The sequence below is a fragment of the Elaeis guineensis genome, chromosome 11, assembly GCF_000442705.2.
Source record: "Elaeis guineensis isolate ETL-2024a chromosome 11, EG11, whole genome shotgun sequence".
Classification (NCBI taxonomy): domain Eukaryota; kingdom Viridiplantae; phylum Streptophyta; class Magnoliopsida; order Arecales; family Arecaceae; genus Elaeis; species Elaeis guineensis.
The window spans coordinates 117236302-117247157 of NC_026003.2; the positions used below are offsets into that span (position 1 = coordinate 117236302).

The window sequence follows — 10856 nt, forward strand, 5'->3', positions numbered from 1 at the left end:
GTCGAGGTATATGAGTACTATACTTTCCAAAGCTGCTAAGATATCAATTACCTATATAATATGAATTTGAGGAATTGTTTGTCCATCGTTCAGAGAAGGCATTTTCCAAGACTTTATGGGTGCCCCAACCGACGGTTCGCCCCACCTCTTTCTTTGAAGCTGTGCTGCTTTCTGGAAGTTATGACAGCTTTGGATTCCATTTTTAAACAGGAGGATGAAATCAAAGCTGAGCATCCAAGGAATCCATCCTTTTTTGGATATTTAGGACTGGGGTTGGAAAAAAGGATTGGAACCAACCAGTTCAAACAGAACTGCTAATCAGTCTTCTTTTCCCTCCTACGCTAACAAATAAGAGAATGGTAGTAGGCAAAGAAAGAGCCCCTTCCATTCCTTTTCTCTGCACATGATTAATGAAGAATGAACTTCACAATAAAAGTTATTCGACCTTCTCAATCACTGCAAAATGGTCATGAAGTTTCTAAAAAAACTCTTCTTATTCATGTTCACGCCGGAATATGAGGCTGTTCCCACCATTGAAGTCATAGTCTGGTTAAAGGGTTTCAAACGAGAGAAAAATACCAACTACTCCCGTCGGTTGCTTGCTGTGCTGCCTTGCCCTTTTGGTCAATACACTACCTCACACAAAGCCAGCAGGAACATTCAAGTGGGCATTGATAGAAATTTAATGAGCTTCGGACTTGCTAAAAAACAAATATGATTAGGCTCTGCATTTTTCATGATAACCTTTATCACAAACATGAAGATAGCTGACTTCGCCATTTACTACCATCAAAGAATGGTCACAGCTGAAAATGTGGATGCGGATCAAGGGGGAAATCCGGCCAAGGAGAGCACCATCAGATGATTCTAAAAGGTCATTCAAATAGCTCGGTTCCATGGTCTCAAACAAATCCAACGTATGAGAGATCCTGGTCACTAGGAAACTTCATTTTCCACACCCATAGGCCTATCTTTCATTGTAAGCACCAAAAAGGCACTCAAAGCTCCAAATGGATAGAATCTTGACCTGCAGCCATCCCCACTTGTTACGAGACAAAGGTATACAGGGTCCTCTCTCTTCAGGGTACAGTGCTTCTAGATCTCTTTTATACCCCTTAGACGACACTCGATTCACAGTTGCTACCAAAATTCTTTCTACAGCTAGCAATGTTGGTGGTCGTGATGCCAGCTAGCCGTGATCTACACGTAAAGGGTGAGGCATCCTTCCAAGTTTTCTCCCCATGATAACGAAAGTAATCATCATAAAATTTCTAGTAGGTTTATGTCCACAGATTTTACCGCAAGCATTTAATGTAACCAATATATTATCTTGACTTCACGCTAAACCACCTTCTTTCTTTCTCAATCTTGCAGCCACTTTTCCATTTGACGAGAAATTATTAAGTAGACTCATTTTACCAAGTGTAATTATGAGTGACCGGTTGCTGGTAATTATGCGGGATAACTTAATTTTCTGCCCAAGTGTAATTATGAGTGACCGGTTGCCGGTAAAACGAGGGCAAGCAGTGCTAACCCGTCCTTTTCGGCCTCGAAATAAACTCCAAGCCACTCAGATCCTCTTCCTTGTCTCCCTCTCCTCCACCGACCCCCCGGTTTCTTCTTTCCATAACCCCGAGGTATTCGCCGAAGAACTCGTTCCCTTTTTTCTTCCTTTCTGTCAAAAAAAAAAAAAAAATCTCTCCTGCGCGCAATCTTTGGCGTTTGGATTTCGCTGTCTCTCTCCTTATTCTAATTTCCCATTAGTCTTCTTCGTTTTTTCGCTTTGATGTAGCTTTTGGATTTGGTAGCTGCAACGATGAGTGGCGGTGGCCAGTTGATCTCTGTTTATCCTGAAGAACTCACTTTCGAATGTAAGCTAATATTTTTTTTCTCCAAATCTCCTGCTCTATTCCTTATTTTCTTCTTAGAATTCGTTTTTTCGTCATGAAATCGTGAAAAGATTCTTTTTTTGATGAGTAGTTGAGCTGGACAAGCCTTCGTATTGCAATCTCAAGGTTGTTAACAATACCGAACACCATGTCGCTTTTAAGGTACAAAATGATCCCTTAATTTCTCAAATTTATTTCTTGAATTATCTCTCTTCAAAAAAAAAAAAAAAATTGTGTTGCGTTCTTGATGGAAGGGTCGTAATCTATCGTGTATGTGTTTGTTTCGGGATGTTTTGAATTCGGTCGTGCTAAAAGTTGGATTTTTCTCACACGAGTCCAGTTCATGCTAAAAATTGGATTTCCCACATGGGTAGGTTAAAACGACTTCACCAAAGAGATACTTTGTCCGACCAAACACAAGTGTGATCCAGCCTTGGGACTCATGTACCATAACAGGTGGCTGTTTTCCTTGAATTTTGATGCATATTGTCCTTGTAATGTAGCAGCTGATCAATGCCTACGACTTGCATATTAAGTTTTTTGTTAGTATATATTTTTTTTTTAATTTTGATTTGAGATTGTAGTCACCCTCCAACCGCAAAATGAGTATCCGCCTGACATGCAATGCAAGGACAAATTTCTCTTCCAGAGCACCAAGGTGCCCCCGAGCACCGACATGGACGAGCTCCCTCCAGATACGGTGAGCTTCTTGTGGGATTGTATTATGATAGCGTATGGAGAAGTTTCTTGTTTGCCCCCAATTTTGTTCTTTTAAAAGTTAGTTTCTTTGCTCCATGCAGTTTAGTAAAGATGGTGATAAGGTGATAGAGGAATTGAAGCTTAGGGTTGTTTACATGGCTTCATCACAATCTAGCCATGGAAACTCAGAAGAAGATTCAGGCCTTACTTCATCTACAAGCTTGAAATGGGATTCTGATAATCTCTCGGTAAGATATTCTACCTAGCTTCTTCCATGTTGCAAACCAATCTATTACTTATTTACTTTTTCTCGTCATGTTTGGCTCTTCTTTGTTCTTTTGTTTTTGACTACTGATAATTTTATCTTTGGGAGTAACATGTGATTCTTTTTCTTGAATTGTAGATGCTTAAGAATTCCAGTATTGAAGAGGTGAGTGATAGCTTATCTTCCTACAATGTTTTTGTTTGCTTTGAATTATCTAGAACTGTATTCTTCTCAAAAAATTATCCATAACTCTATAAATTTTCTCTTACTTCCATCATAAAGATGCTCTTCCATCCATATTGCATCATATATATCAACAAACAAGCAAGAAACTCTATTTTGTGTGAAACATGATTTTACTTTAATGATCAAGAAATCATATTCATATGATCCAACATGAAATTATGTTAGAAGTTAAAACCAGGTTTTGTTACTTCAGTTTGCCACATCCATATGTTGCTATATTGTAACCATGTTATAACTTATATATATTGTCAAAGTCATTATACTGTGGAAGTAGTTGAATGGATGCCTTTAGTTATGCTGTGATGGACAACAATGGTCTAGGTTATTAATTTTGTATTCCTTATATTCCAATATCTCTTAATGTGGCAATTAGGTTCTTGTGATATTCTGGGTGAATTATTTACACTTTCTCTGAACACTCTTTTTTTTTGGTCAATAAATCCTCATTCTATCAATAGCCATAAATATAAATCATTTTTTTTATCCCTGCAACCAAGAACTTGCCTGCCACAAAGTTATACTTTATGACAATTGATATGTACTTTGATTCATTTCATGGTGACATGTGAAACTACATTATACATATTGAAGGAATGTTAAATATTTTTTTTTTGAAGTGCAAATGGGTAGCACACCCATTTGGAAGTATCCATACTATATGAATCTAAAATCTTGTGCTTTAGCATTCCATAATCCGGATTCTGATTGTCTGTTTGTCATTAATCATGACTTTTCAAATAGCGTGGTTATTCTGGTTTCTCTCTATTGGGCCTTCCTTTACTAGCAGAAGGGATCTAAGGACTGCAAGCCATTTAGCCATCCCAACCATAATGAAGCTCTTTGTTAAAATCTTAAAGAAGGATTACTGAAGAAACTAGAGAGGAAGTTTTGCAGAACATTTATATTTTGCAGGTCTAATTATGAAAAATGAAACTTCTATATGTTGGTTGGCATTTGTATTTTAGAGAAATAGAATATAGACCATGTGGGAGAGGAGAAAGAGAGAGGGGAAGAGGTTTATTAAATGGGAGTTGTCAACAGAGACCACATGTGGTTGTCCTAACCAGGAGAAAGATACGTATTTTAGTCAATGAGGCCATAATGTAATATGAAGAAAACATAGTGAACTTAAATGAACATTTGTGGAAGGATCAGTGTTGGTTGAAGGTCTAACTCTGAATTATATTAATTGGCAAAGGAATACATATACAGCCCTCACCCCCATACACTGGGTATGTCATGCTAGTTGTGGTTATGATTATGGGTCTTCTTATACTTGAATTCAAATAAAATTCTTACATAGTTTGTTTACTTTAAGAGTTAAACTATTATTGATATTTTCTTCCTGGCTTGCAGTCTTTGAGATACTTATGTTGAATGGCACTTCATTCTGGTCAGAATATTGAGGAAGACATATAGGAATACTATGATTATAGTGAGAGGAGAGGACTTTGAAAGTATATTCTACTTTGGGTTAGTAGGAAAATGAAAATAGATGGACCGATGGAAAACATTGTTTATAGAGCTTTTCATTTTTCGGACAAAAACTCATTTCCTTGTGTTTCTTCTACCTTTTTTTCCTCTTAAATATACAGTATCTCCTTTTATAGGTTTCTTACAACCAGTCAAAATGCATTGTCTGATGACATGATTCTTCATGATGCTTAACTATGAGGATTACATATTACCAAGCCAAGTTTGTTGAATTACTCCTCTTTCACTGTCTCATTTTATCTTTGATTAACTGGATTCTTACCTCCAAAAAATTTAGTAGTAATTCTTCTTTTCCGGTGCCTTTTCTCTTGGCAAATATTTTCTGCAAACAACTACTCAACAGGAAATATGTTTCACTGTGGCTGTATAAGATGATAGTATGCATCAATAAAAGAACCTCTTCGGGGATCAATAAGATATCAACCAGAGTCGGAAATAATGCAATTAAATTCACTGCAGTACCTCAGGCTAAACCTTTACATGTGCTTGAGTGCTTATTCAGGCTTAGTTAGTTTGAGTTTGACATGTCATATGTGATCCAACAAAGATGATCAAGTTTTTCCTGAAATATTTCTTGTTGATGTTATAGGCAAACATCTAAATTTTTGGCTTATGATTCATGTGAACAAGGTGGCTCTTCTTGTGCATTGATTGGTGTTTCAAGGCAGGCTTCTCTTTTGCCCAAATTTCCCTTGGCCAGTAATTTGGTCTCAAATTCTAGAGGATTGACATCAAAATGATAGATATTTGTAAAAATCTACTCCATCCTTCCCTGGAGACTTCTTGGCCTTGTGCTCCAAAGGCAACATATTTGATAGGAAATGGTTTGGATGGGTAATTTGTTTTTTAGGCAAAGGTTGTTTTTGCTAACTCGAACATAGATGGCCGTAGCATTTGAAGTTCAAGTTGTAATTGTAAATTTATGTTGAATAATGCAGCAGCTCATACTTGGTCATGTTTTTAATTTAATGCACTGTTAGATTATTTTAAAAAAAATGTTCATGTTCATGCATCTGATTTAACTTTTCCAACTTGATCATACACATGAGCAACCTCATTATAATGATCAGTTGTAGGTTGAGACACTTAAATTAAGTTATTTTCCCTATGTATTGTCTGTTAGGACATTATTGTCAATCAATTGTTCAGATAAGAAGGCTGCCTAATTGTCTGCTTAGCATCTTTTTTACTCCAGATAAACAGAGAGATGATAATCTGGAACAAAAATGAGCATGGATTTTTAGTTTGAAGTTCAATGACCTTAGTAACTCAATAGGTAGGTAGGTAGATAGGTTGTGGTTGACTACATATACAGGTTATTCTTCTGAAAATCACTATAGCATGACATCCAAGCAATTGCTGATCTGCTTACGTCGACCTTCAATCTGGCTAATGAGATTAATCTTCATGAATTCTGCTTTCAAATGCTAGAGAACCCTTGGTAACATCTGATGAAAATTTATTAGCCTGATTTCTGTATTACTCTGTTTCAGAATATCTCATGATTTGTTCACAATTTTTTCTCATTTACTGGACGATTTTATGGCCATTCCTGCCCCTTAAAAGTTTTCAGTGCTATGCACAATAGCATGAGTCACATATTGTCAATATGTTGATGTCAAGACTGTTTCTTTCTGTAATTGTAGATCAATATTATGATATGTTTGCAATTCAAGTATTATGTTATGCAAACAATAATTTCTCTTCTTTTTGAGCAATTTCAAAGAAAGTTTGGCTTTTCCATTTGGCTTAAGTAACCTAACTGGTCAACAGGCTTCACAATACATGCAAATTCTCACCGGTTTTAATGATTAGATTCACCTACCTATATCGATGATTGCCATGAATATCACATGCTTGTTTGCCACTGAAAAGATTGCTTGAATCTTGAAATTCAAAAGGAAGTTGATTTGTTGCTGAAAGATCAGTCTTTTACTTGGACTGGGATCCTTATTCTCATTCTGTGCTATCTGCACTGCATTATGTAGGCATAAGCAAAATTCTCTTAGGAATGGTTAGTCATAGTATTGTTTTAGTCCTTGATGCACAAACTAGGTTCAGTATCGGGTATTCAGGTACCTTTAAGACAGGACTATGCAAGACAAATAGAACGAAAAACCGAAATACTGTATCTGCATTTCAGAGTACATCATGTTGGTCTGTATTCGTGCTGTATTGCAACCGATGAGGTTGTTGTGCTTATTTTATTTTATATCAACTCAGTATTGAGTAGCACCTTATGGCAACACTATTGAGCTGATATCTAATAATTCTTGAGCATGATATATTCTGATTTGTACCTTACTGTTGAGTGAATTTGCTTATGCAGATCCAAGCAGTTCAGCATCTGAAGGAGGAAAGAGATGCCATTCTCCAACAGAATCAACAATTACAACGTGAACTGGTGCGTCTTATTGCATTTTATATCCTCAAACTTGTTTCAGATGCCTACTGCCTTGGGAATATATAGGCTTTATGCTGCTTTATGTTTCCCCGGTGCATAGTTTGTTGCATATTAGTAACTAACTAATAGGTGGTCCAAAATTAAACTTAGCATCATAGGGAGTATTTAAATGGAATTAAAAAAGAAAAAAAGAAGCTGGTTTCCAAGAGAGCTTGGCTGAAGTTGTGAGAGAGAGTATATGAACCTGAACAAGAAGTGGTTAGGCAAGATTTATATATCTATCCATAAACAGATGGTATAAATCTTGCTGTTTATGCTTTTATTAATGACTTTAACAGTCTCATGATGTTACAATCTAAATCTAAAAAAACCATATATTGCTTCTATTGTTGACAAAATAAAATAACAGTTAATAGTTACCTTTTGGTCCTTTTGTCAGCATTTAATCTTGTGGGTGAACCTTCGCCCCACATTGGCCTTCGGTTGAACAAGGCTTGTCTACGTGGTTCTTATATCTTGTAGACTAGTACCCTTCTTCTCCAACACTTCAAAAGGAAATATATATACTATTGGATCGTTGAGGCTCATCCAAACTTGGTGAAAAGTTAAATATTTCTAATTCATGATTGTCTTTATCAAGGTTCACTGTACCGATACCGGACCGTGTGTCGGTGCCGGATCGGTACGGTACGGTGCCGGTACCATACCGTACCGACACACGGTATGCCTAGGCGTACCGATCCGATACCGGTATACAATATTTTTTTTAATTTTCAAATTTTTTTTTGGATCTTTGAAGTTAATAATTGATAAATACAACCTCAATATGGCATTATATTGCATATTATTGACATATTTGGGTTTAATTTGGAGTTAAGTTGCAGTACAAAAATTCTTGATCTAAAATTTCAAACATATATTTATTTACATTATATTTCAACTATGTCATCTTAAAACTAAAGAAAAAATATATAAAATATGCATTACAATGTATCTAAATATTTAAGTACAAAGCGCAATAACTGATATACGAACCTTAAGATGTATCTGCATTTAATTTTTTGTCGAGTGTCTGTGACGCTCATAGATGTCTGGATCATCAACATAGTCTGAAAGGATATCAGTCCAACCCTCTAGCCAAGCTACACCATACTCTCGAATATTCATCATCCCATAAGGCATCCTCTCTGGATTGTAAGACATCTCAGACCTCTCGTTAAAATTCTGACTCTGAGAAGTATCCTCGAGATGATGGTAGGTTGTGGAGGAGCCCATCCAAATATGCCAGTAGCAAAATCTGATCCGTAAGATGCTCCAGACTGCATAAGGTAGTAACCACTAGAAGATGATACCTCGGATGCACCATATGCATATAGATCATAAGGTGGCTGTGGATAATAGGATCCATAATGCGAGGATGATCCAGATACATCTATGGACCCTACTCCACGTGCAAGATCGTCCGCAGCTGCATCATGTGCTGGACGACCTCTATTTAGATTCAAAAAAATATTTCAAAAAAGAATTTCAAAAAAAATTTCAAAAAAATCTCAAGTTAGATTTAAATATTTCAATTGTTTTGAATCATTCTAAACATTATTCTCAATTTCAAAACTAACACTGATTTTTTATTTTTTTTAATTTTTTAATAATTTTTATATAAATAAATATATACTATAAAATAGCTGATTAATTAAAATGAATGAACGTCATGCTCTAATTTTTTTTTCTTATAAATATATGCAAGTATAACAAAACACGATAGTTTAATGATAATTAAAATAATTATATACAATTTTAAAATAATTTTAATAATTATTTTAAAATTTATAAATTCAAAATAAATATGTTATATGCTTCAAATAATATTTTTAAATTAAATAAAATATAACACTATTTTTATATATTTTTTATTTTATAATTAAATTTTTTAATTTAAATAATTAAAAAATAATTTTTTAATTTTAAATATTTGAAAAAAAATTTTGAAATTAGATTTAAGTAGCTTGAATCATTCTAAACATGATTCCCAAACTCTAATTTTTTTCTTAAAATTTAAATTTTTTAATTTTTAAATAAATAAATATTTAAAAATATTTAAAAAATATATAATTAACAAAAATTAATAATTTTGGTGTCATTGTTTAGATCTTCCAAAGATCTATCACATATAATTAAATCATACCAAAATTACAAGATTTTGGTATGATTTTCTCTTATTTTCATTCTTTCTCATTCTTATCCTATTTTTAACAACAAAAATTAAAAAAAAATATTTACTAAGAAAATAACATATTATCTTACCTCTGGCCAAAGATCAGCCTCTCCTCGAACCACTCCTACAATTTGATGGAGTTTTTTCTTTTTTTTCTAATTTTTCGGAGGTCTCAATGGTTTCGTTGAGACCTTCATATGCTTCGGGAGTTCTCTGAGACTTCTCAGAGAACTCTAACATCTCTCAATCATTTAAAAGCTCTCCGACCCCACCCCTCCTCCCTCCCCCCTCCCCACTTTTTGCATGTGGAGATGTCGGCACGGTTCGGTTCACGCTGAACCGGTACCGAACCGATCCGTATGGACACGAACCGGACCGAACCGAGCGGTTCGGTGCGGTTCGGGGAGTTTTTCGAAAAAAAGGTCCGAACCGGATCGGTAATGTACCGGTCCGGCTCGGTAGGCCTCGTACCAGGCGGTTCGGTTCGGTACGGCGAACCTTGGACTCTTTATTCTAAAGCTCTTCTATGACTTTATACCAATGTTTGAACTTGTTTTCTGGTTCCAAGACTTGTCCATGATGGATTAATAAAGATGACTCAGCATAAACCTTGCTTTCGGGTGGGCATGCACCTTTTGCTTCATGGATGAGGAAGCGTTCTTTAAAAATCTTACCGCATGTGGACTTTCTGGCCTTGTTTTTTTCCCATGTATAGATTTGCCCCTAGATAAACATCATTGGTAAAAAAACAGGAGGAGAAGAGAAAAAATGATTGGTTCTTTTAGTCAACATGTTGCAAATATGCTTTCCAGATTCTGCAGATTCCCCAATGAAATGAGCATATTTGCTGAATAAGAAATCACAAAGAATACTAATCCTTTCTTACAACAATCATGCAACAATTTTTCTTACATGCTCCACATGCTTTTTGACAAAGTTGTATGAAAATAATTTCAGGTTATTCTGAAGAGGCGTAGAAACCGTAAAAGCGATGCAGGCTTTTCGTTGACTTTTACTGCATTTGCTGGGCTGGTGGGTTTGATGGTTGGCGTCATATTAAATTTTATGTTTTCTTCACCACCTACTGCATGAAGTTACAGGTTGCAAGCTTGAAAATTTATACACTCTGTAGTGCTTGAAAATGGATTGGTACTATTTCACTCTTCTTCATAAACCACACTTTGTGGTCCGTTCTCTCCAGTAGTTGGCCCCGAAAGAAGTTTGGTTGCAAGTGATCTGGTCTTTGTGGCTTTGTCATCGTTGTCTCCTCCATTCTTCTTTTTAGTTTAATGACTTGCAACATGTTTTCTTTTGTTATTTGCCTTGTAATTATGCTCAAAATGACTTGGTCATTGTATAGCTTGTCCCATGGCTATTCACTCTTTTCGTCTTCTTTCCTGTTGTTTCTTTGTATGCATTTGTGGGGAGTGTTCATTTTGTTGATTGCTTAAAAAACAAAAATGACTGCTGTGTAGATTATTCTGTTAGTGTTTGTGTAAGATATTCATCTTGCAAAGCAAATTCATTAAAATTTTCTTTTTCTTACTACAGTATAAGAATACATTACGAACCAATAAGTGGGTGGGTTACTGAGTTCTTGAACTGCATCTTGGTGAAAGTTTCAAGTCGATTGGTTGACCTATA

The 10856-nt window shown here is 35.4% G+C and overlaps 1 protein-coding gene across 2 annotated transcripts; it reads left to right on the forward strand.

The window, feature by feature from the left end:
- The first annotated feature begins 1152 nt into the window (after positions 1 to 1152).
- LOC105053937 (vesicle-associated protein 2-1) lies at positions 1153 to 10605 on the forward strand. 2 transcript variants are annotated; one of them, XM_010935281.4, is made up of 10 exons: positions 1153 to 1213; positions 1375 to 1637; positions 1793 to 1871; positions 1981 to 2051; positions 2264 to 2345; positions 2474 to 2589; positions 2690 to 2836; positions 2992 to 3018; positions 6923 to 6997; positions 10170 to 10605. In XM_010935281.4, exons 1-10 carry the CDS (start codon positions 1168 to 1170, stop codon positions 10302 to 10304), a joined length of 1041 nt encoding a protein of 346 aa, XP_010933583.3. In that variant the 5' UTR covers positions 1153 to 1167; the 3' UTR covers positions 10305 to 10605. The 2 variants fall into 2 exon arrangements, with proteins under 2 accessions (XP_010933583.3, XP_010933584.1); XM_010935282.4 differs by lacking the exon at positions 1153 to 1213 and having other exon boundaries at positions 1534 to 1637; positions 1765 to 1871.
- The last annotated feature ends 251 nt before the right edge of the window (positions 10606 to 10856 follow it).